We start from the raw sequence: 25,567 nt of genomic DNA, 5'->3' as shown, positions 1-25,567 counted from the left end.
TGTGTGTATGTGTGTTTCCTCGCTCACCCCTCCTCCCTTTAACCACCCCACCCCCACCTCTCCAGCCCCCCCCTCTCTCTCCCTCCCTCCCTCCCTCCCAACCTCGGCTGCCCGCCCCTGAGTCTGGAGAGCAGCAGCAGCAGTGGAGCTTCACTGCCTCTCCTCGCCTCACAGTGCGGGAATATACCAGCGGAGAGCAGAATGGATACGGAAGGGAGCCAGAGCAGCCTGTCCTCCAGCACGGACAACTCCCCCCACGACCCCTGGTAACAGCCTCAGCCCGCCCGCCTGCCTCTAGCTCGCCTCTCGGCCCGGTTTGAGTTCACCTTGGACTTTAGTTGAGTTCAGTGCGGGAGCGGAGCCGCGCCGAGACAAAAGACAAGCACGCTGTGTGTGTATGTGTGTGTGTGTGTCTGTACGTGTAGGATGGATCCACTGAGCGGAGGAGACACAGACGCGCCGCCGCTTTCCGCTTGTCTTTCCCCCCCTCTCCCCTCTTGTTTGTTTATTTGTCTCGGTTTCCCTCCAGAAGGCCACATTGCAACTTCTCCCGCATCATCTGGAAAATCCTCTCCTTTTTTTCCTCCTCTAGGGGATTATAACGGCCCGACTGGCCCATTGGTGACTTCGCAACATGGCCGATGCTTTCTTCTTACTTTATTGATGCTGTATTACACACAATTCCTCCCAGTTTCCCCCCTTTGCATGTGCCCGTGTTGTGCTGTGAAAGACGCGTGTTATTCTGTGTGACTTACGGCTTGTGTTTCTCTCATTCAGCAAAATGTTCATCGGGGGTCTGAGTTGGCAGACAACACAAGGTGAGCTGTCCCGCACGCTACTTTAATAAGTCTCAATGAAAGCCTCTGGCTGCCTCCTGTTTTCCTCTGTCCACATTTCGGCGTAATAATACATCCCATATTACCCGTGAGGCTTCATGAAGTTAAGGGGAAACACTGTAAATAGTTAAATCAAAGCCTCCTATTCAATAAGGATCAGCTCTCAGGATTTAGACTTGCCGAGACGCAGCAGATTAACACGGGAAACGCGTGCACATTCAGCGACTTTGTCTGCCTTTTTCCTGTGCGCCGCTACAGAACAGCATTTATAGTAAAAGTGATCGATTATTGAGCGTTAAAGCAGAAGTTCGGCTCGTATCGATGCCCGCGCTCGCGTCTTGTTTTCCTTATTGTTGCACTCCGATGAATCCATTCATTTATTTTAGGAGCCATGAGCGCAGGCTGGTGCGTGAATACAGTTTATTCTTGTTGCGATGGCCCGTGTTATTACTCCGCCGCCGCCGCCGCTGCTGCTGCTGCGTGTCAAAACAGCGATCGTCACCAAGTGCAGCTTTGTTTGTGGTCCGCAGGGCCTAATGGGCTATTATGCTGAATGGCCAGATAGCCCGTGTACGATCTCTGGAGGGACACAAACACAACGTGGTCCGCCCGACCCCATTGTCTCTCTCCAGCCACTGCCAGCACATCACCTCGCCACGGCCTGTAGGGATACACTCGCGTCTAATGTCTGGATGTGTTTAACCGTGTCCCCCTTGCTGTCTTCGCAGAGGGCTTGAAGGAGTACTTCTGTAAATTCGGCGAGGTGAAGGAGTGTATGGTGATGCGGGATCCCGTTACCAAGCGGTCGAGGTAAGAAGGAGGCGTGTGCGCTCCGCCGTCCTATCACTGGATGCCTCGCGCTCTCCATGCTTTTCCATGAGACTTGTTTTTAAGGTGCCGTGAGTTTGCATTCTGATTTTTTTTTCTCGGGAGCTGAATTGCTTTTCTTGTCTCGTTTTTTTCCCCTTTTTTTTTTGCCTTTGCAGGGGGTTTGGGTTCGTTACATACGCAGAACAAGCCGGCGTGGAAAAGGTTTTGGCGCAAAACAGACACGAGTTGGATTCCAAAACGGTGAGTTGCGCCTCAGAAGGGCTGGATGCTGCCAGGGACTTGTTTGGGGTAACTTTTCGGATTCCGTGCAGCGTGTTTTTTTCCCTCCTCAGTGCATTTTGCCTCCCACCGTATGGCTTGTAAAGTTGAGGAGTGCCCCCCCCCCCCTACTCTCCTCTCCTCTCTTCCTCCCCCTCTCTCTGCTCATTTCCCCCTCCAAATCCCGGTTCAGGGCGCCAACATGAAAGCGTTCTTTCTTGGTCTTCATTACCATGGTTACCTGGGGACCTGAATGGGGTAGGAGCCCCTGCAAAACCCTCAAAGGGTTTATGAAGAGAGCAAGCAAGTTTTTTTTTTTCCTCCATAGAAAATAACAGCAACCGTTTTCTAGTGGCAGATTAAAAAAAAAAAAAGTTGGAGGGAAGGAACCAGTTGTGGCAAATGATGTCAGGAGGGAAGCCTGTGAGGTCCAAAATGAGTTGATTTTAAATAGTGATGCTGAGGTTTGTTTGAACTGCTGTGATCTGGAGGGGGTTTCTCTGTGATTTCCCCTCCCACGCTGCAAAATTCAAATGTGGTAAATGGGACAAATCAGTCACCAAGCAGAGGTCAGAGCACAGATACACGAACAGCCCCGTGAAAGTGTGTGTGGATCCCTGCGGCTCGTAGGTTTGGTGAGTTTCAAAGCTGCTGACTCAGATTTAAAAGTCTATGAAGGTGTGAATGCTGCTGTCTTGGTCATGTAGATTGGTTGTAGAGATGGGTGACTGGGTGTGTCTTCGCCAGCTTGTGGTCTTTGCTAACCACACACACACACACACACACGCACACACACACACACACACGCACACATGCACACACACAATAGGATCATTTGAGAGTGAAAATGGGTGGCACAGGCAGGCAGCAGAGCTCAGGGGTGGAGAAAGGTAGAGTTGGTTAGTTGTTGGAGCAAGCCTGTTGCTGGGGGTGACGCCGGCCACTGGAGACACTGTCGTAGCTGCACAGCCTGATGGGATTTATGTCTCCATAACAACTTCTCGGCTATTTTGCATTAACTTAAGACAGTCTGCTCGGTTGGGCTGCAGAGCTTTGACACGCTCACACAGATAATGTCATGACAGACCGTTATCCTCAGCGTGTGTGTGTGTGTGTGTGTGTGCATCTGTGTGTTTTTAGGTGCATTTCTAAAGTTGGATCTTTCTGCACGGTTGCCGTAATTTTCATGACGAAATGAGCGTTGCTGCTGGTAATCTGTCCATTTTTCAGGTAGCTTGGAAGGAAGTTCAGAGCAACTGTAAAGTATTACTCAGTGAGTCATATTACCTATTAAAACTAGGTGCTGCCTGAGTCTTTGAGAGCCAGACTGTGTGTGTGTGTGTGTGTGTGTATGTGATGTGACCATTGGTTTAGAGGCAGAGGCTTTTGGAAGCTCAGCTTGGCAGGCCACTGGTGGGGTTAGGCGTTGCCCTATTATAAACCAAAATACAGCACAAGGCTAAACAATAATAATGTGCCCCACTCAAGTGCAGCTTTGGTTGCTCAGGTTGTTGTGGCAGCAGTCTGTGGGGGAAGCACGCCGTGGTACCATTTATCCAACCGGGCGGTTTAAACACGGGTATGGTTGCCATTTTGTCGTTCCATTTTGGAAATGAGAGCCCATGCTTTTTTTTTTCCTTCTTTTACTCCCGTATGTTTGCAAATCTCTCAGATTTACAAGGGCTGTGCCGTTAAAGACAACAATGACTTAGACTGTGTTGTTTGTTGCTTCTAGCCTAATTCTACCACAATACATGAAATATCACTGATGCAAAATGAGCGAGCGTTGTGCAGCAGCAAAGCGGCTCCTTCCTACCTCCAACCGCTGTGTTAGCTGATATGGCTCCACTTTTTTTGGGTTGTAAATCATTACAGCTAAAGCTAAAGAGTTGATTTTGTGTAAAAACACACAGCAGCTTTACGTCAAATTCTGTGGTGTTGGACTGAATGTTTGTAATAACTAGCGTAGCTTTATGGCACCAAACTCTCCAACATTCCCAACACCTGCTCCATTTAAATGATTATCTAAATGTATTTATTCCTGTATTCTCTCACACCTGGCCTCCACTCCCCTCCCCTCCCTCCACGGTGAGAGGAGGAAAACTATTGTTTGATCAGCATGGGATGTGAGAAAGACATTCCTCCCTGGCATGAGGAAGAATACTCAATGCTCTGATTTCTTTTTATACCGAGCCTTTGGTTTGTGAGAGTAGACGCAATAAGGCCTGAAGCAGGAAGGGGAGAGACGAGGAAGGTGAATGAAAGGGGTGTAGCTGAGCAACAGGGTGCTGCGTGAAGACGCACAGGGTGAGAAGTAAACTACAGTAACTGGTGCAAGGTCCATGCCAATGGTTACATGTGGTATTAAACATTGACAGTCCTCTCACATCCAGTATGGTTTCATCCACCCTCAGAAAGCAAAAAACACACACCAAATGCTGATTAGAAGTTCTAGTTACTGTCAGTACCTGTGTGGTTAAACATGTAAATACGACAAATAAGAGGTCGTCTGTTGCTTTTAGAGTGAGGTCTGTTGTTTTGGTTGGAGGTTAGATTTCCTGTCGGGGCCGAGGATGGCCCCAGGGCAGTGGTGTGCTGTTGTATTTCCCTGGACAGAGAAGAAGGGCACAACTGGTATTTGTTTTCTCTGAGAGATACTTTACTGGAACCAGTTACGGGAAGAAGAAAAGAGGAGGCCAGATATTCTCTGAAATGTTACCGCTTCTCATTCGCTGGGATTAGTGCGGGGCGAGTTTAGATTTTGCCGAGTTATTATTTGTGCCGTGGTTCTAAGAGTTTTCAGATGAGACAAAAGCCCATTTATGTGATTTTTGATGTCAAATTTGTCAGCGCAGTTTTGCTTTCCTGAGTCAGGCGCATGATGGACTGTCGTGCATTGTTTTCATTCTGATAAATAAACTTCTGCCATATTCGCCGTGCAGTAAACAGCGCTAACAAATGATGCGTTCAGTGGCGATGTGTTAGTAATGTCTTATAACTTAGTAACTGTTATGTCTGAAAGGGCTGTGTCCTAAAATAACCTCTTAAAATGCTAAGACTGAGCTAACATTGCTTAAAAGGGAAATCCCTTTATAGAAGGCAAAAATAAGGAATATAGGCAAGATTCTGTGCTTCATTTTTAACACCAATCTAACAGGAATCGCCTTCTCGAAGTGTGTCACATTAGGTGGTAATTGCACGAATGCATGTGATGGAGCAGTAGCAGTCATCAGCACGGTGCTAATGCAGCTGCTTTCGTCTCTTTCAACTCATATTAGCACCGGCCTCTGTGGACCGCCGGCACCACAGTCTGCCATGCCTACTAACACCTGGTTAGTGGAGATGCTAGCACTAGCTCCTCGCTCCTGACTGGAGATTAGCTGTTAATGCTGACGTGGACAAAACTGGAAAGGGGGATGGAGAAGGTGCAGCAGAGGAGAGAGAGAGAGAGAGAGGGAGGCCCGGCTCCCGTGCTGTAATTAGTATAGATCTGAAAAGCAACTAATCGGATTGAAGGAAACAAACTGGATTGGGTTTCCGAGGTCCATGCGCGGCCTCAGATCCGGGGATAAAGCCTGGACTTGCTCTCAAGGTGGATACAGGGTTCTCTCTCCGTGCTACATGTGCGCAACCCCTCCTCCCCACCACCGCCCTGCCGCCGCCACACACACCCGCCCTGGCGAGGCACCCTAGCAGGGTTACAGGGATAGGGGTGGGGTTGGGTTGGGGGGGGTCCTCATTAGTGAGCTTCGTTAACTAATTACTGTGCCATTGTTCAGCTGTGCAGATTGACCCTGCTGGCCTGAGCCCAAACCAAGTCTCCCTCTCACTCTGTGTGCATGCACTGACATGCCAAGTCCTTTTGTCTGCTCTTCTGTTTATAGCTTTTTGTTTAGCTTATATTGATTATATTGCCATAATGGGGCAGCCCGCGGTGCCTTTTTATCAGCGTGGGTGTTTGCCATTTTGTTGCAAGAATGTCTTGGCAGGTTGGCCCGTGCGTCAGAGCTTCAACGACTACATGCATGATGGCGGTACACTTGTTGTCGGTCGTTCAGGCGAGGTGGATCAGTCTCTGTGTGTGTGTGTGTGCGTGTTGTTCATGTTGCCTTTTCGCTTACATAGATGTGGCACTTTGTGCACATGTGTTGGTGTTTATGTTTGTGCTACATTACGTGGGTGCTCGGGAGTGTATGTGCGCCTGTGGGGGTAGCACGGGAGCCCCAGTTCCTCTACGGGCCCATCTGTTTTGTACTCTTTGTCCTGTTAATTAATGAAATCAGAGGGGCTGCCTGCTGGGACGGCCCCGCTGCACCGCTACACTGGACAGGCCCACTTTCTCATGGGCTGACTCTGTTTTCCAAATGAATGCCTTCTCTTTCTCCCTGTGCTTTCTCATTTTCACACTCTTTTTCTTTTCCGCCCTCTCTCTCTCTCTCTCTCTCTCTCTCTCTCTCTCTCTATCTATTGATTTGACGTTTTTTTTATTTTTGTTTTCCAGTTTGTAACACTGGTGGACGAGCTGGGCCACGTGAGGTGACTATTGGTCGTAGATTAGTCTAGTCTCAAAAGCTAAACCACCTAAATCATATTGTAGGCTCTGCCGTCACTATGCTACCTAGATGGAGCGGAGGTTGGATGTCATGAAGCAGGATGTTAGTCAGACCATTTCACGAACACTCAGTCATAACTCTTCTTTGTCAGTCTGGGAAGAGCAATCTTTTCGTCCTAGAAAGGGTTTTAACATTATTCTTGAGTAGTCACATTTTCACCAGTGCTTGGGGCTGCTGATTGGGACTGTTACGTACATCGCAGAGCCACTTCTCAATGTCAAGCCTCTGAAGAGCTATTTCTGAGTGTTGCAAACAGTGACCTGGCTAAGTCATTTTACTTTTTGCTTTGTGGCCTATCTGTCTTCCTTGAGGCTAATCCGCCAGTCTGATAGATGCTTTAGTTTTCATTTATTACAGCCTTCCTCTCAGTACAGCCAGATGTAGAAATTACATGTTAGATATATTCTGTTATTCTGCTGAAGTGGAATGATTTTTTAACAGCATGGCATGACTGTAGCCGTAGTAGCACTACTACAGATATTGCATTAGGCCTAACCTAGTCTAGCTGGTAACCTTCTGTATTTTAGGCTGTTTTGTAAGAGGTCTTGATCATTTAAAAACTATTAAATATTGATGTTTTGACAGCATGTGAAATATGGGTGGGAAATGTGCCAAGAGACGTGTACGTTCGTTATGGTATCTGTGTCTTTAATGTCTCTGATTACATTGTATTAACAAGATTCATACCAAGATTTGTCAGGTGCTTCATTGTCTGCTTGGGACAAAAAAGTTTCCTGTAAACAAATCATAATATATATGGATTTTGTGATGTAATACAGGTGCACTGATTGGCTGCTCCTAACATAAAAATGACAGATTCCAAGCAGAAGAAGAAGAAATGGATCTTACAAAGCCGCGCTGACTGCTTTTCAAAACATTTACTGTTAAATTAGTGAAAGGGCTGCTGGTTGTTTGTGTTCGTACGCACTCACCTTGTAGAAACTGGTTCTTTTGGGAATATTCTACCACCTTCCTCACACACTGTATACACTGTACGTGACTGCAGCCTTGTGTCAGACATGAGAGCTGGTTTCTGGCTGCTGTCATTGTCAGCTCATGGGCTGTGTGTCTGCCATATAATCGCCTCAGGACAGCACCTGCCCTCTAGTTAAAACAGTTAAAGGCAGGTGGGCTGACCTGCACACAAGAGGCTGTTTCCTCTCCGCACTTTCAGTTTGGAGGAAACGCTGGACGTGCTGCCTGAATTTTCCTGCCACTTTAGACCAGCTAGGATGTGTTATTAGAAAAATATATACAGTATTTACAGGAAAATGTGGCACAATGCAACATTTGATCATGACAAGGTACATTACTGCCTGTTGTAGTAGTCTTCTAGTGACTCTGTCACTGTATTATGCTTCAGAGGTCTTACATAGAAATGGCTTCATCTGCACCAGCCATTCACAGTATTTGTGTCATTTGCTCTCATCTTTTATTTGGGTGAAAAGCAGGTTTAACAAAAGTCACTGTTAGTAATCCTACAGTATAAAGCCACACATCTATAATGTAGCGTTTGGCCCACGAAGCACAGATCCTGTAAGAAATGCTGTGTTGTCATTGTTTGCGAGCGCTCTCTGTTGCTGCACTGCTGTTGCCGATATTCGCCGGTGGCTTCGCGTGTCCTTGTCACCTTTGTCTTTGTGCTCAGACCAGCTGGAGGTGACATGATTCTCCTCGTCTTTGTGTCCCACTTCAAGGTGCAAAGTCCTTCTGCAATCCTTTCCAAGGACGCTGCAGCTGCATCTTAGTTACACAGCGCTGTGCTCTTGAAGTAGTGTTAAATCTGAGGTTCTTAAAGGTCCTCGTGGGATATTTTTGTCTGTAGATTTGTCATCAGAAGCAGGGCATTATCACAGGAAAGAGATGAAAGGATTGCTTGAATATTGAATGAACACCCTCCCTTGTATTGTGTGTATTATTCACATAATAAGTACTTATTTCTGGCCATTTGATAGGCTCCTTTTAGTTGCCAATATCAATTCAATACCTCTGATGGCGGCTGTGTGAGACACAAGGGGTTTTGCTTCACACATCCAATTATTAGAACAAAGATGGAACTCTAAGACCATAATACACTACGAGGTCCTGTGACCTAAAATCATCTCTCTCGTTGGCTTGAGTGAGAATAACACGAGATTCCTCACAAATTTAAAATGCCAGGCCAGGCTTTGCATATTTAGCATTATTAAAGGCCAGCTCATTCAAAACTCATTTGCTTCTAATTTTATCTGTAACCTTGACCACTGCTGAGACATTCCACTTGGGAGAAATATGGATGCAGTCAAATCTGGCTAATCCAAAATGGAGGTTGTCTGGATTTGTGAGATTTAAAATATATATATCCATCTGAAATGTATTCAGAATATCAAATTGCTCATTTTGGATTCCAGACGGCCACGCTCTGTCTGGTTCTGTGCCTCTGATGCATTTAGTGGTGTCAGTTTGTGGATGTACATATTCTCGTCTCACTGTGTATTTTGTTCCTCACGCCTGTTTGTTTGGCTGGTGTGTTTGGATTTTTTGGGACTTGCATAAACAAGGGTCTACTACATATACTCCCAGATTAGCATATGTTCTATTTTTGGACCTGCAGGCCTTCAGATGGGCTCAGACTTAGAGACTCTGTGTTGTAACTAATTCTAGTTAGTTAACAGTGTGATGATTCATTGGCACCCCGAATGAAATTCAGTTTACACAAGCACAGGATCAGCGATTGAACAACACATGTGGGGCAGGTAGAGATTTGGTGCCTTTGCTCTAAGAAACTTAGGATGGGGGGCGTTTTAATGGTGGGTGTCAGAAGAGACAGGAAAATATTTGTTCTCTGTTTAATCCTTTTTTTTAAACCTCAATATTTGTTGCTCAGAAACATTTAAACATTGTTTTTACACATGGATACTTCATGACTTTTCCTAATTTCTTAAACATTTCTTATAAACAGATTTTGAACTAGTTACATGTTGCAGAAAATGACAGATTACATCTTTTTGGGGACTCTGAGACGTTACGTTTGATGGATTTTCATCTGCTCCGTATCTGTGATATGTGTTGCAAAGTAAAGAAATCTATATTCATCCGTGCACAGCCATATGAGAGATCAAATCTGAAATATTTCCTTATTTGGTTTAAGAACAATACATTTCTGTTTGGGCAAGGGTTGCCATATTAATAGACCACTTTCCTATAAATTGGGCTTTAATAAGACCAGAATAAAATTAAGAAAAAAATATTGTTAATAGAATTCTTATTAAGGTACTTAGAGAGGTGGGGTCTGTGAGTCTGTGTACAAGGAGAAGGTAAAGCAAATAGCTTACTAATATCTTACTGTAATAATATCCTCTCACAATTATCCCATTTCATCAATCATTAGGACTGGAACCAAACCCCCTGTAGGGTGTCTTAGCATGTGTGCATCATTTTTACCACTTTAAAGCTCATCTCAGCTCATCTCTCCCCCACAGATCGACCCAAAGGTGGCGTTTCCCCGTCGGGCTCAGCCGAAGGTGAGTGCACCCCGAAAGGGTTAACAGCAAGGAGGAGTAGCGATGATGTCATCTGTCACCCTTCATCACTCAGCCCTGGTTGGCTGGGATTAGAGTCAGGCAGTGACCAAAGAGGAGCGGCAATCCACTTGTCTGTCCTGACACTGTGACCCCGTACCCTGACCCCACCCAACCCCCGACCATCAACAGCCAGCATCTTATGCGCACGCACACACACACACACACACACACACACACACACACACACTTTTGTGCTGGCACACATATCAATGAATGCCTACACACAGTAGTCACCTGTACGAACACACACACACACACACACACACACACACACACACACACACACACACACACACACACTCACACACCTCCCCTCCATAAATGTAAGAAACCTTTAACTGAAGAGAAACAGGCTGAATGCTTAGAGGAGCTTTCAAAACAGCTGAGATTAGATAAACACCAACAAACACAAGTCTCTTTATCGTAGCCATCTACCCCCGCTTAATGTGATTAGCGGTAAACGATGCCTTCTTCTTCTGTGTTGCTAGCTGGTGACCAGGACAAAGAAGATCTTTGTCGGAGGACTGTCAGTCAATACCACCATCGAAGATGTGAAGCATTACTTCGACCAGTTTGGAAAGGTAAACTACACACAAATCTGGCATCTGTTTGTAGCTGCTCCACTCTGTGATGAGCGCCTTCCTTTCGGGTTCTCTGGTGCAGTGGTTCCCAACCTTTTGTCTCAGATGAACCCAACTCTTCATCCATTACTATTAGCTATTTCAACCTTAACCACTGCTTCACACTAACTGCTTCAATTCTGTGTCCATTACTATTAGCTTTGTCAGTCACTTATCCAATTACCAACGTTTCCCCAGTTTACGACTTACTTTTTAATTCCTTTTCCCTTTTAGCTATTCACTAAGCTCCTCTCCACGCGTTGCTAACTAGTTGTCATGCTCTCTTAGGCACAGCCTGTGGTGTTCAGGTGTTAAAGCAGACTCGATAAGTGGGCATATTTTTTAAAATCAAATCAAGATTTCTATTTCATCAAATTACTCGAGCTACTCTGCAATCTTTCCACGTACCCCCTGGCAACTGCAGAAGTACCCCCTGGGGTACAAGTCCCCTGGTTGGGAATCATTGCTCTAATGGACTGTGCGCCTTTGATAGATTATATTAATCTGTTGGCCCTGTTCCTTTGACATCTCTCAGCTTCAGCTCGTATTTCTCGTCTTGTTTTAGTCCTTTTTGCCTGTTCGTTTGAGTTGAGGCACAACAAAAAGTGCAAAATTTCAGAAAAGAAGTAGTGAGGAAAAAAAAAGCAACCTTTAAAGGGAAAGCGAGGACTGAAAGAGAGAAAGGACGAGAAGAAAGGAAAGAAAGATGCTGTGTGGTCATTGATGGTCTGCTCTGCCAGCTGCAGTATTAGTTGGTTTGTTAGTTTATCTCTTTTGCTCGCTGTTTTGCTTTTTCCCGATCACATCTTAGTGTTTTTGGCTCCTGCATTTGTCCTGCTCAGCTCCTTTGAATGAAATTTGGTGAAAGGCAAACACATGCTGTGGAGACAGATGAGTGGCCGGGGAGAGGGAGGAAGAAAAAAAAAAAAAGCGGCGAGAGGAGGGGAAGAGAAAAGGGAGATGGCAGGGGACTGAAAGGGAAGAAGCAACCCCCCATGGAGAGAGAGGAGGGGAACTCAGAAGGGTTGAAGGGCAGAGAAAAGGAGGAATGTTGAGATAGTGAGGAGGAAAAGTGGCTGTGAAAGGGAAAAACAGCAATCTGATGGGCCATAAATGTATCAAAGCATCCACCATGCATGAAATGTGGGGTTACTTTTTAGCTAACTACTCCTTTTGGAGAGGGGGGGGGGTGGTGGTGTTAGGAGTGTGTTTGAGTAGAGTTCAGACTCTTCAGTATTAACTAATCAAATGCAACAGCTGCTCCTGTAACAGGCCCCCCCCCACTTTACCCAAAATCAGTACCTCAGACACCACCTCCCCTCCCATCCCACATACACACACCCTGCTCCAGTCCCTCTCAGCTTGTTGCCGTGGTGACCTGCTTTCGTCCATTGTCCCGCTGTAATCCAGTGTTTTTTTTTTTTTTGTTTCCTTAAAAAAAATGTGTAAGAAGTGTGTATTTGCATGAATGGAAAGAGGGGTGTGTGTCCGTGCGCATGAACGTGTGACAGTGCCTTCGCCGCGGAGGGAGGCCAGCCTGCATACATTTGCACCGGCTGTACGCCTCACAGCCCGTGATCCAGTTGTCACAAACATTAAGCGTGTGCCTCTGCTGTCCCTGATCAGGAAAGAGTCTGAAAATGAACATGGCTTCAGGATGTAGGCCTAATGGGTTGGAAGAAATTAGCAGCGCGAACCTCCTCCTGCCTCGTGTCTGGCTGTGTTTTCTCTCAGTTGGCCTCTGACTCATGTTTGGGGTATTACCATATTTCAGGTGCTAGTTCAAATTTGAACAGTGTCTTCTAATTCTGGGTCCCGGTCGACCTGGATTACATGTGAGACCATCACACGGCTGAAGTCATTGTAAGGTGCATGTTGTGACATGTGTCACGCTCTCTGGCTGTGTTTTAGAAAATGGCAGCTCTGTGCCGAATCAGTTCTCCCTGGTGATCACAGACACTCATATCTAAGACAACACTCCCTCCGCAGGACGAGGGAATATTTGGACTGTTTGGACACGTGAGACCAAAGCTGTATCAAGGATAGGGCCAATCCCACAGTGCATTCCTGCTGAGCGGGAGGTATTTCTTGTTTATTATCTGAGCCTGGTTACAAGCTGCAGGTTAGGATGGTGTAGGAGTCAGTGTCCTGTTTATTTTCATAGTGTGGCACCGCCTCGCAAAGGAAAACACAGAATGCACTACGCATTTCTTGCAATGCTTTGATACGTGCTGTCATTTATTTCTTTGGAGTGGACTTCTGAAGGCGCACCTACACAAACTTCATGCTCAGCTGACATGTCAGGTGTTTTGGACCAAATGAGGAGTCAAAGGAAAATGTTAACGTGTGGTTTCCGAACTGAACAAATCTGAGCTACTGTTGCTAAATGTCCCCAGGCCAATAAGACCGCAGCAGCCATGTTTGTGTGAGGAATAAGTCTGAATCCTGAGGTGAAGGTCTCATAATCCCCCTCAGCCTGGTGCAGAGTCGAGGACGCCCCCCTTCTTTTTGGCCAAGGCTGAACGCAGAGACTGTGCGAAGCAGAGAAATGTGTTGCAGTTAGGTAATTTGATAATTAGCATTTCAGGCATTTTGGTCATACTGTCAATTATGTTTAATCCACGGGAAATCCCTGTTTTCACGCTTTTTATCCTGCACTACATTCCTGAAAGTACCTTACACGACAAACTACCGTTAAAAGCCCTGTTTTTTGAAAGCCCTCTGAAATCAAATGAGAGAATAGGCCACAGCAGTAAGCAAAGGAAGGAGTGGATAAGATGAAAAATGCAGCATGGACAGGGCAGACGGGAAAAGTTGGGACTCCACTCACCCATGTGAGCTGGCGATTAGGAGGCTTGACTGAACACTTTGTCTGCTGGCCTGTTTAGAGAGAGATGGCCGGAGAGAGAGAGAGAGAGAGAGAGAGAGAGAGAGAGAGAGAGAGAGGCAGAGGAGAGAATGAAAGAGGGAGATGTGAGGAGACAGAAGGGAAAAAATGTGAATGCCACCTTTCATAATCTTGCAAATAGTGTAATGGACTTGTCAGCAAACGCTTGTTCTTCAGACAATAGCAGCACGCTTCACTAAAAACTGGATATTTTCAATGGTGCGCTCTGAAAAGCTGCAGATGACCCTTGTTTTCGGCACATCTGAGAATGCCAGAACTTCATGAGAATATGACCTTAACTTTTCTTCACTCTCTGCACGCATGCAGACTAGTTAGCGACTGAGCCGCAGCTAAGCCAATCTCAGACCCCCACAGCTATCCAATCAGATTGTCTTACAGCACCCTGGGCAGTGGACATCGGAGATCGTCTTCTTATTGGTTTTGGCAAGGGCAAGGGGCTGGTGCGCGACCACAGCATAAGCTGACACACGTGACAGAATACTTCTCAAGTCAGCACACCGTCGTATTCCAGACAATCAGATGAACCATATTAACGTGAGCGCACAGCATATTATCTCTTCCCCAGCTTCAAATCTGGGTTCAGAGCAGCGCAGCTCAAAAGCTCCCCGGCCTGGTAATGCTAACCAGAATAGATGTTGCTAATGCTAACAGGAGGGCTAGCTGAGAGTGTAACTCTACTCTTATGATAACATGTTGGCTTGCAGCTGTCTACTTACTGTCCTGTTCCCTTGCTCTCTGCTGTGTCATTGAGTTTGGATGACCGGAAAGGTGGAACGCATGAGGGGAGAGGAGAGGAGGAGGAGGAGGAGGAGGAAGGGGGGGTAAAAACTGAATGAAGGACAGAAAGGGGGGGGGGGGGGACTCTGTGTGTGTCCAAGTTATATGTTGACAAGGATGAGAGTTGAAAGGGTCAGGGAGGTTGTAGAAGCAGCCTCGATCGTCTCCATATTCATCATTTGGCCAAGAAAATCAAAAAATTCGTGTAGACACGGACGTAATCTCAATCAGAGAATCAGAGCAGAAGACGAGGATGTGTTTTTCATGTGAGGTAAAGGTTAGAAATCGGATGGCCTAGTCATCCAGAGGCCTCTGCCACTCATGTTACACTGGTTTGAGTTTCAGTGCTTGCTCCCTAATGAAAATAGCCATGTAGTCATAGTCGGCTCGCTCTGTGATGGAGGAAGGCTCTGGTGCAGATTTTTGCAAATGTTGTCACAATGTTGTGTTTTTTTTTCCTGGTGAACGGCAGAAAACACAAATGTTGCTTCCACAGCGAGCCCAGGCCCTCTCTCTCCCTCCTCATGCCGTCAGAGCTCGAGCAGAAGCTGCTAACTTTCCTGCCAGTGAAGGACAAGTGAGGGAGGGAGGGAGGGAGGGAGGGAGGATAGAGGGTGCAAAGGGGGAGGAGGAGGAGGAGGAATATGAATAGGGCCGTGGAGTGAGAGCAAAAAGGAAAGTGGAGGGAGAAGGAGAATAAAAGCAGAGTGTGTTGACAAAGACCCCGGTTCACTTTGTTCTATACACCCTGATCCAAAATGTTCGCTGACAGATTTTCTATCCTCCATCAAAACTTCATGTTGTTCCATCACCCCCATTATTCATATCTGCCTCCCTTTCTCCACTTCTCTGTCACATGCGTACTCTCCCTCTCTTTTTCACCCGTCTCTCCATTCTATTCATTGAAATTAGTTGGGGGTGGGGGTTGGTGGGGGGGGGGTGAGTTCTTCTAATTGAAATTCTTTACAGGGTCTCCATGGGAATAGTAAACTTTGTGGAGAGGGGAAGAAAGAGGGTGAACGAATGAAAGGAAAAAGAGGGAGAGTGAGAGCCGTTTGTGAGAACTCTGGAGAAAGACAGACAGAGCAAAGAATGGGAAAGAATTTCCTCCAGCGCCTCGTGAACGGGGAGCGCTCACTTCTTTTTCACCTTGATAGATTGTATTTCATTTTATTTTTATACACCCCCCCCCCCCACCGCTCTCTTCCTCTCTCTCCCCCTCTCATTCTTTCTTTTTCTTTTCTCCTTTGTCACCTGTCACCCCTCCCTCTCTCCCCTCCACCCTCTCCATCTGTTTTCCCCTCTTACTCCAATGCTAAAGAGGGACAATGGCACCCCATGCTGTGTAATGATGTGTGTGTGTGTGTGTGTGTGTGTGTGCGTGCGTGTGTTAATATGTCTTTTCTTTGCTTTGTTCTCACAGGTTGATGATGCCATGCTTATGTTTGACAAAACAACCAACAGGCACAGAGGTACGTACGCACACATTATCTTAATAGGTATCAACACACTCAGCGAGGACGTCTACGAACGTGTCCTCAGAAGTGAAAGGGGAGACGATGGAGTCACTGGGTGGACGTCCACACACATGCACGAAAGAGCTGAACGGCACTCTTTTCTCCTCCCGCTGCTCTCTCGCCTCCCCTTGTTTCATCTATCTCTGTCCTCTGTCAGTGAGCTGGAAGTGCTGAGGGTCTCCATACAGAGCCTGGATGCTTACGGGCCAGGATGTAACTTAATGAGACAAGTGAGGAAAGAGGGAGAAGGAAGAGAGCAGGGTGGCGGTGGAGAGAGATAACTGGTAGAAGCATGTAAATCTGGGAGCAGCTTTTGGTGAACCACGCCCCATAGCTGCTCCTCCATGATACCAACAGCTGATTGACAGGCGAGCCACGTGAGGCGTGTTCTGATGCCCTCTGGGTGACTCGTTTTTAAGAGGTCCAGGCATATTGAGATGGTAACATGTTTGTGAAGACATGCTCTCCGGAGGGAACGTTCAAAAGGAACATTCTGTGTTTTTACAGCATTATTTTGTCAGTAGAAATGCTGAGCTCTGGGGTCCTGAGGTGTCCCACCACACACACACCAACAACCTCCGAGGCCAAGCGTTGCAGTAACAGTCTGTCTGTGTGTCTTCCAGGTTTTGGCTTTGTTACCTTTGAGAATGAAGACGTGGTGGAAAAAGTGTGTGAGATCCACTTCCATGAGATCAACAACAAAATGGTACGCAGTCGCACGTTTCAGGGCATTTCACCAATAAACCTGCAGCGTTTACGTCACATCGCGCTGTAGTTTAAAAACATTTCCAGCATCATCGACTCGCCGATGTAAGAATGTGCTCGAGCTGCGTTCAGTTTTCTGCCAGGGTGTGCTGCGAGTCCACCATTCGTGTTGTAGAGTATTTATTAATGAACACCGGTTTCCTGTTCTTTATAGGTGGAGTGTAAGAAAGCCCAGCCCAAGGAGGTGATGACGCCGACGGGCTCAGCCAGAGGCCGCTCCAGAGTGATGCCCTACGGGATGGACGCCTTCATGCTTGGAATCGGCATGCTGGGTGAGATCCAAGATCAGATACACCCAAAGCAAATACACTGCACCAAAAGTATAAATACAGTGTATGTACATATATACATAGCAAATCCACCAATCACAGAGAAGTCTCCTTAAAGGTTTACTTCATAAGCAGTGGGTGTTGTGGTTTAGAGCAGAAGCTTAACACAACAGAAACACTTTTAATGACAGTTTTATCAAATAAAACTTCAGTAATGTATTTAACCGTAGAAATTACAGGGCATTTTCACATACTGTGTATAATTAAATAGCTCGAGTTATTGCTGGAAAAAAAAATCACCATTCTACAAACGTTCCACATGTAACGCCGTTTTTCCTGAACACACCTGTCACCAGTTCCACCTTTCGGTTTCTTATAAATCTTCGTCTAGACCAATTAAGCGCTGTTTATGCTGCAATATAAAAAGCCAGCACCGTGTTAAGAATGTCATCCATGGCTCCTTACATGTAATATTTCCTGACTTTCTCCCATAAAACATGCAAGAAGAAAAAATCCTGTTGACGTGCACTGAAACTGGCCTCCTAATGTGCTTGATATTATTCTCCGAGGTGACTCTGGCGTGCGCGCCTCCGCCGAATGGAGCTAAGATGTATGAGAAATTTAGAGGTCACAGGCTGAAGGGCAATAGAGTTCTACACACTGGAGTAAAACCTCAAAGCTTTCCCATTGAGAAAACAAACTGAGAGACTCATGTGTCATTTGTGGTTGTTTGGCTCCCTCTACTGGATGTTTTACTTCATACTGCCTAGTTGGTTTGTGATTCTGTTATCCTGACCTTTAAAGAAATGCAGAGAAATACGTAATATGATAAGGCAGACACTCAAACAATCATATGCCCCCAGCTGGTCAACTGGAAACTGCTGATCAGCTGGTTGCCTGCTATTACTAATCATAATATCTGAGTATGTACTACATGCTGATGTTTTCGCTGTGGGTTCTACTTTAAGCTGTCTTTGTTCGGCCAAGTTAACTAAAGTGATGAATGTTTTCTGTTTCTAACAGGCTACCCGGGCTTCCAGACTACTACCTACACCAGCCGCAGTTACTCTGGAATCGCTCCTGGTTACACTTATCAATTTCCAGGTCAGTCCATGTAGATCAGGGTGTTGGAGGGGAGACGGGTCCAGGCTGCAGCAAGGAGTTGATTCAGCTGTGAAACGCTGGGGTCATGACATGCGTCACGTGGACTGATCTCTCTCACTTAATATCTTAATTTCAGCAAAGTCGCTGCTTGTAGATTTAAGAGTGCGATTTTGACGTTGTGTTTCCAAACCCTCCTTATCTAAAACATCTCCTTATGTCTTCTCTATTATTTGCCTGTTTCCCCCTCATATTGTGTTTATTTTCTCTGCTTATGTAACCCCCTTTCATTGGCTGTATCGCCCCTCCTTTTCCTTCGCTCCAACCTTCCTGCCCGTCCTCACAGTGGATTTTGAATTTTCTGCTGTGGCTGAACGTCTCGTGTATGTGGCTTTGTAGTCTGGCCGGTGGATGGTGACTGTATTTACAAAGCGCTCTCTCTCTTGACCTTCTCTGTTTCTAGAATTCCATTTAGAGCGGACCCCCCTCCTGACATCATCCCACCCCCCTGAGCTGGCAGGTCAGTGGCTCCTCACCGGGAGAAAAGTAAAAGCTTTTCAGCAGAAGAGTCAAAATGAAACTGCTGGCGAGAAGGCGAATAAGCCTCTTTTCCCAAATGTCAGACTTTTCCTTGAAGTGTCATGTAAACAGACTATTCCTTTGACGAGAAGAGTCAGGTAGTTTGCCAGAACAATGAGCCATTTTACTCTGCTGATAAAATGGGCATAAAATACAACAAGCTTTGTAGCTTCCTGCAATTATTCCAGTCGTTGGAGAAGTGTGTGATCCTGTGACTCTACAATCCTTTAACCCTACAAAAGGCTTTCTGTCTGTGAATCCTGTGGCTGTGTTAACAAAGTGCCTTATCTTACTGTTAGGAGTCCTCCTACATGCCGCTGAAAGGTCGCATTGAAGTTTCCTCCTCAGAGCTACTCCTAAAGCTGCTGAGAGCAACTTTTACCTAAGCTGCGAGAAGGGACGGAGTAAAAATGAAATGTCTGCACTGACTCATGAGTTGTCTGGACTGCCTACTTTAATGCTAAAATGCTTTGTGAATTACCTTTGGACTAAAAATGTAGGAGTCCTGACGTCAGGACTGACACTGACTGATTTTTAGGGAGTTCCTCCTCACTCTGCCATTTAGGAGCTACTCACAGCCTTAGGATGTTTAGTGAATACGGCCCTGCATCTACAAGCAGCTGCTGCAGCTCTTTCGGTACACTGCCACCTAGTGGCCGATCTTTGAATCTCCACCCTTCTTGTTTTTGGCATCATTTTGTTCCTTATTTGAAGAGTCAGATTGTGGTGGATGTTATATCACTGATGCGGTTGGTTTTTATGTTTCAAGCCTTCCACCAGTTGGATTGAAATCAGATGACAGGTGTTCGAGCAGATGTGGAGTCAGTGCTGTAGATCGTTACTCATGATCTGAAGTGAGATCCACAATGACTGTCGTCTGTGTTTTTCACCCTCAGCCATTCCCCTGACTGCTTATGGACCAATGGCAGCAGCCGCAGCAGCAGTAGTTAGAGGTATGTGTGTCTGTGTGTGTGTGTGAGACATGCTGAGACAAACAATATGTGCACTTGTGCAGCTACTTGTATGCTTGCCTCAGGTAGCAAGTGTGTACAATGTCCTGCTTGGACAAATAGAAGAATATTTTTAGATGTGTGTGTGTGTGTGTGTGTGTGTGTGTGTGTGTGTGTGAGAGTCCCTCTAGTGTTGAAGCGTGACTCGTCTCCTCTGTCTCTCAGGCTCCACCCCTTCACGCACAGCTGGTTTCCTGGGAACCAGCAGCCCTGGACCAATGGCTGACCTATATGCGGCAGCCAATCAGGACTCAGGAGTCAGCAGCTACATCAGTGCCGCTAGCCCCGCCCCCAGCACAGGGTTCGGCCACGGTCTAGGGGTAAGTCACACCCCCATCCCCCCACTCACCCACACGCGCGCACACACACACACACACACACACACACACACACACACACACACACACACACACTTGAATGCATGCATGGATGGACGTATTATTCACAAAGCTAACAGAAAGTGTGTCCTCTCTTGTCCGCGTGTCTTCAGGGTCCTCTGATTGCTACTGCGTTCACTAATGGCTACCACTGAGAAGACTCAGGTCACTGAAGACGGGAGGGCTTCTCCTCTGCTGATGAGCCAATCAAAATGCTGGCTGCCCACTGATGGCACAACCTGATTGGCCAGCCACAGGCTCTACCGGGCTCTCCTGGCTCCCTGTGGCTCCACCCACCGACTGAATATCTTTTTAAATCCTGAACTCTGTTTTGCTGTACTAATCTCACTTCAACATAACGTCCCCGTCTCTCCTCTTTTGTCCTCATGTAGTCTAATAACTAGATCTTCCCCCTCCGTTATCCATTACTTTCTTTTGAAGCTGAGAAAAGAAAACTGCAAAAAAAAAAAAGAAAAAGAAAAAAAAAAAGAAAATCTCTGAGGAAACATTTGTCATCTTTGACAAAGACACAGAGGACTATTTTGAGTTTTTTTTTGTATTATTTTATTTCAATGTGATTCGTCGTTTCATCATGAAATCCTTCAAAGCTGTTACTGATGTGAACGGGGAGAGAAAAAGCCGTGCGAGATGGGTCTTTGTCTGAAAACCATTTTTAACAAAGGAAGAACAAATCCAACAAGGTCCTTTTTTAACTCGAGCACGGAAACATGGGAAAAAAAAACAAACTAAAATGTATATTTTGGTAGTCTTTAAAAACAAAACCTTTGTAATATTGTTATTAATATTGACATAATAATGATAATCTGTAAGGTATTTTATTCTGTAATTGGTTTTAAAGCAATGTTTTTATGTCTTCCTGTAAGATATTGTACATAAACGTAGGGGTGAGGGGAGGGTGGAGGGGTTACTGAACCGGCTGGCATGTCATTGGTTGGTTTGGAAAGGGTTAACAGCAATTTGACTGGATGTCATCTACTACTATGTGTGGTCATCTCACTACTTTTATCAGTATGCATACGGTCTATGTGTACGTTGTTGGCCAGTCTGCTCCGGCGACGCTTCAGCGCGGCGCCGTCGTCGATAGCTGTCGAGAATTCAAACTTCCGGGAGTTTGTCTGGCATTTTCGTTCAGCTAAGCAACAGTTTTTGTTACAAAGTCATCACTTTGTTTGCTTTGCTTCTTGAAAAAAAAGCAACTTTGACTCTCTAGTTTGAACACCATGATGAACCAGATTTCTTGCATCTTCATGAGAACTACTTCAGATTTAGGACGATGGACTTTGGAAGAAACACAACCTTAAACAGGAGAAATCAGGGGTTCACGGGGTCGGGGGTTGACTTGACTTCTTCTTTTTTTGAAAATATTATATATATTTTTTGCGCAGTTCACTTCTTAATTTTTTTGTTTATTGTTTTCTTTTTTAAAAATTCTTTTATGCGGCGTTCTGCGCCGCGAAAACAAAATGAAGGACATTCTCAGAGAAGCAATTGTAGAAAACATCACAATCATGTTCTGTCCTGGTATCACTATTGAAGGTGCATGTGATTGCGTCTGAGTGTGTGAGTGAGTGTTTGTGCGCATACATCAAGGTGTAATATGGAACTACTTTTTGGCAACGAAGAAGCATTTCGATTGCCATTTTTTGGTACTGAAAAAAAAAAATCACTCTGTTCCATTTTGGCTCATCTGCTCCCCCCTCGCCTCCCTCCCATTTCATATTTAGTTTGAATAAATTTGTGCTCCTCTGGAACCGACATATTATGGTTTCCATACAGTTGCTGCTCCGTGTAGTGGTGAACAGAGGGGGTTTGGGCAGGGAACCAGAAATGGAACAGGGTCTCGCTCCCAGTAGGCTCTGATACGGGACCTCAGTACAGACGACACTGGCTGGCAGGAAAAGTCAAAAAGCTGGAACAAATTCAACGTTTGCAAAAACAAGAAGCCTGTTTGTTCAGCCTTCTTGCTGCAGCCTGTTTGATGTTCAGCACAGCAGAAAACTTCCTGCTTCAGCCAGGAGTTCCTCTGTCAGAGCGCCTGGGACACAACATAAAACTACTGCTGGACACCAACACTGTAACTTTTTAACTTACAATAAAGCAATAAGTTATTTTTTACCTTACAAATGAAAATAGTACTATTATTGGTAATAGCAGACGACGTGTGGATAATTCTGCGGCATTAAGACTTATTTTCAGAAAAAAAAAAAGAAACTATATTTTTCTGTTTTGAGATCTCGTTCCCCTTGTATATTGATTTTAATGATGTCTTTTGTTGTGTTGATGTAAGGAAAAGGGCCAATGCTTTGGATGGAGCTTGTAGCTCTACATGAGCTCAGTTAAAGTTTAAGATTTGGGCTGTCCCCCGCCAAGCTTTACAGCAATGCTTTTCTTTTTTCCTTGTTTTATTTTTCTGATAATTTCAATTTTAAAATCCTAATAAATTATTCTAAAGCATTTGATTGTGATTGCTACTTTTGTTATGCAGTTGACAGCGACAGTATGCAACATTAGGTACAGAACTGCCCTTTAATATCTGCAAACTGGTTTCTTCCACACCAAAAGCAGGACAAGGCCATTATTTCTAATGGAGAAAGCGCTAATGGAGAGAACCCCGTCCTCACCATTTGTGGCCCTGCTGCCACATCTACTAGTTTTCCTCATGGCTCACATGCCTCTGATGCCTCTGCCTCTACGACCTGGACTTCCATTATTTGTTTTCACACCTGCTCTGAAACTGTCCATGCTGCTGACACATATAAGAAATCTTTGACATTTGGAAAATGGGTGTTGTTCTCCCTGCTGTTGCTGTCAGAGGTATCTCTGGCATCAAACATTTCAAAGTTTAAAAGCGCATGTTTGTCCATAAAGGATCATTTTCCTACTATACTGTTAGCTATCTAAAAGACAGTGACAAGTTTAAAGAAGACGTCCTCAGAGGAAGTGTTTGCCATGCGCAGCCGGATAGTTTCAACAGTGTGAAACTGAGCGGTGACACTTCAGGACGAAAACAGAGAGGGGTGCATGGTACAGCAAACCTCTGTCCCTCGTATACTCTGAAAACATTCATACATGTTACATTGCGCTGAACTGTTGGCGGGAATCATTTCCATGTATCAGCATGTTGAGTGTTTCCGTGAGGTGCCAGCAGCGGTAAACAGTCTGATCCCTCACACTTCATCTCCGGGCAGTGTGCTGGGTGGAGGCCAGCAGCGTTACTGATCCTCTCCCATGTCTCTCCAGCTCCTTCTCAACCCACAAACGGCGTTTTTTTTTTTCCAGCTTTGAAAGAGGACTAGAACCACTACGCAACATATAAGACTTATTGACCAGACTTTTGAACTTCTGGTTTCTAGTTAAAAGTGGGACTTCATCTCCTCCGGTTGGATTTCTGTTGTTTCAGCTTCTGCTTATTTGTTTCCACCCTTTCTAATTTGGATGTTTTCCACCCCCTGACTGTGTTTCATTGCTCCAGGTCCAATGGCTCTTGCAGTACTTAATTCCCCAGTGGAAAATTCCCTGAGTGGGAGCGCCTATTTTGTCCGTTCTACAGAGGAACCTCCACCTCCACTCCGCAGCTACCTCTGTTTGACTATCTTCACCTGCTTTTGTCCTGCGTACCCCGTCAACATTGTGGCCCTGGTCTTCTCTATCATGGTGAGCACGGCCTGAGCACAGAATATGTGTCATCTTGTGGAATGCAGATGTGCTGCTGTGTGTCATTAAGAAAAAAATGGGACAGAGAGACATGAAGTGTGTTCTCTCCGCGGGGCGTTTAATGTGTTTCAGGTACAGAGTGTTCAGACATGCCGTGTTGTGAGTCAGTGTGTTGGACACTTCGATGTAACCCAGTCACACACACCTGCTCTGCCCATCAAACACACTCACTTGGCCTCACATCCTGGAAAATGACACAAAATGTACATGCTGCAAACTGACGATCTGAATGTTGAGTTCGTGGTCAAACTACAAAGCAGACAGTCAACACTGCATCCTGTTACCAGAATGTTTTACCAACAATCAATAGGAGTTACCCGTTAAACCCTGTGAACAGATCCCTGCAGGTGACACTTGCACCTTTCCAAAATATGCTTAGTTTAAGCTACTTATCTGGAAATCTTGGAGTAAAGGCATTTATTGGCTTTGTCACTGGCCTGTGTCACAGTTTTTACAAGTAAAATGCTCAAATGTATCATCTGGGTTCTATGTGTAACAGTGATTTCTTATTCCCAGTCTAGGAACAGCTATTATCGCCATGACTATGACGGCTCGAAGCGGCTGGGCAGGAATGCTCTCTATGTTGCTGTCGCATCCATCATCATCGGCCTTCTCATCATCGCTATCACCTGCATCGTTCATTTTACCACTGCACAACCACCACCGCAATATGACAGGAAGTCCTATCACATTATTGAAGATTATGATATGTGGATGGGCTCAGGTGATTGGTCATAAGGTACCAGCCGCCAGTGAAAGACTCTGACTCATGTTTACTGCAGCCTGTGCATCACTTCCTCTCATGTTTACTGTTCATATGGACACTCAAGGACTATAAAATCAGGTGAATGTACATGTTTCAATGTTGATTGTAGAGTTAAAGAGGCAGCCTTCCATGTGTGCGGAAGCTATGGTTTACAGCAAGCTTGTGTGGCTGTGAAGCCAATGTGACAATTTTATATTTGCTATTATTTATTGCTCAAAACATTGCTAGCACTACAGTGATGACGACAGTCTGGCTAGGACTTGATAAGAACACCTACGTTATCCAGAACGATGACAAATATTCCAAGAAAAAGACAGTCATAACCACTCTTATTTCTGCTAATACTCTGATGTTCTAAGCAGTTATCTTCATTCATTATTATCTTATTCTGTCTGTCACTGCTAAGAATAATAAATTAACATTCATATTTCCAATATAACAATGGAGTTCTTCTCATTGGTAACAGACAGTTGAGTGTTTTGATGCTCTTACATTATAACTCCTTATTGTGTCTAAGAAATACTGTATAAACAAACGTGTCCTCGGAGCAAGAGTACGACTCAGCCTGTGAATGCAGTATAACGTCGTCTGTGGCTCTGAAGGGCGTTATCTGACTGGTGCTGCAGTGTTTCCTGTGTGGACTGACATGCTGTGACATGGCTTCAGACTATTAGGCATCAAAGACATTACATGTCTTTGAGAGTCTCTTCATCTGTTACCTATTAGACCCTCACCCCACACTCCATCTTTTACTCCTTAAATGATGTTTGAAATGAGGAATTAACGCACAATTGTTTTCACACACATTTTCACCCTTGGTCACTTCGAAACCTCCCTGAACCTTGAGCTACAACCTGCCTTGCTTGGTAATGTTCATGTTGTTAGATATGTCACACTATATCCCCAACTAAATATAGAAGACGGCCCCTCTGTGGTGCAGGTTGCCCAGCGTGTCATGTGGTCAAGCAGAAGTGACCCTGTTGCAAGGTAACATGAAACATTATGAAAAGTGTCATGAAAGGTGGGAGGGAATAAAGTGATG

General features: G+C 45.4%; 2 protein-coding genes across 2 annotated transcripts; both read left to right on the top strand.

The window, feature by feature from the left end:
• The first annotated feature begins 100 nt into the window (after window positions 1-100).
• LOC143334951 (RNA-binding protein Musashi homolog 1-like) lies at window positions 101-20,673 on the top strand. Its single transcript, XM_076754000.1, has 14 exons — window positions 101-266; window positions 778-818; window positions 1,565-1,646; window positions 1,823-1,907; window positions 10,000-10,041; window positions 10,590-10,682; window positions 15,830-15,878; window positions 16,547-16,629; window positions 16,843-16,960; window positions 17,981-18,061; window positions 18,522-18,578; window positions 19,534-19,590; window positions 19,813-19,967; window positions 20,138-20,673. Exons 1-14 carry the CDS (start codon window positions 202-204, stop codon window positions 20,177-20,179), a joined length of 1,050 nt encoding a protein of 349 aa, XP_076610115.1. The 5' UTR covers window positions 101-201; the 3' UTR covers window positions 20,180-20,673.
• A 2,657-nt stretch (window positions 20,674-23,330) lies between these two features.
• Window positions 23,331-24,497, top strand: LOC143327210 (transmembrane protein 233). Its single transcript, XM_076741441.1, has 3 exons — window positions 23,331-23,424; window positions 23,518-23,699; window positions 24,276-24,497. Exons 2-3 carry the CDS (start codon window positions 23,523-23,525, stop codon window positions 24,495-24,497), a joined length of 399 nt encoding a protein of 132 aa, XP_076597556.1. The 5' UTR covers window positions 23,331-23,424; window positions 23,518-23,522.
• Window positions 24,498-25,567: the final 1,070 nt, after the last annotated feature.

The sequence above is a fragment of the Chaetodon auriga genome, chromosome 2 (assembly GCF_051107435.1).
Source record: "Chaetodon auriga isolate fChaAug3 chromosome 2, fChaAug3.hap1, whole genome shotgun sequence".
NCBI classification, from domain to species: Eukaryota; Metazoa; Chordata; class Actinopteri; order Chaetodontiformes; family Chaetodontidae; genus Chaetodon; species Chaetodon auriga.
The sequence above is the reverse complement of the archived record's forward strand: the minus strand, read 5'-3'. Positions and strand labels throughout refer to the sequence as shown.

Excerpts from the sequence above, each read along its gene's own strand:
- LOC143334951 (XM_076754000.1), top strand. The coding sequence starts at position 202 with ATGGATACGGAAGGGAGCCAGAGCAGCCTGTCCTCCAGCACGGACAAC. Across the intron at positions 10,042-10,589 it reads CCCGTCGGGCTCAGCCGAAG|CTGGTGACCAGGACAAAGAA; the intron begins GTGAGTGCACCC and ends CTGTGTTGCTAG. Across the intron at positions 10,683-15,829 it reads ACTTCGACCAGTTTGGAAAG|GTTGATGATGCCATGCTTAT; the intron begins GTAAACTACACA and ends TTGTTCTCACAG.
- LOC143327210 (XM_076741441.1), top strand. The coding sequence starts at position 23,523 with ATGGCTCTTGCAGTACTTAATTCCCCAGTGGAAAATTCCCTGAGTGGG. Across the intron at positions 23,700-24,275 it reads CCCTGGTCTTCTCTATCATG|TCTAGGAACAGCTATTATCG; the intron begins GTGAGCACGGCC and ends TCTTATTCCCAG.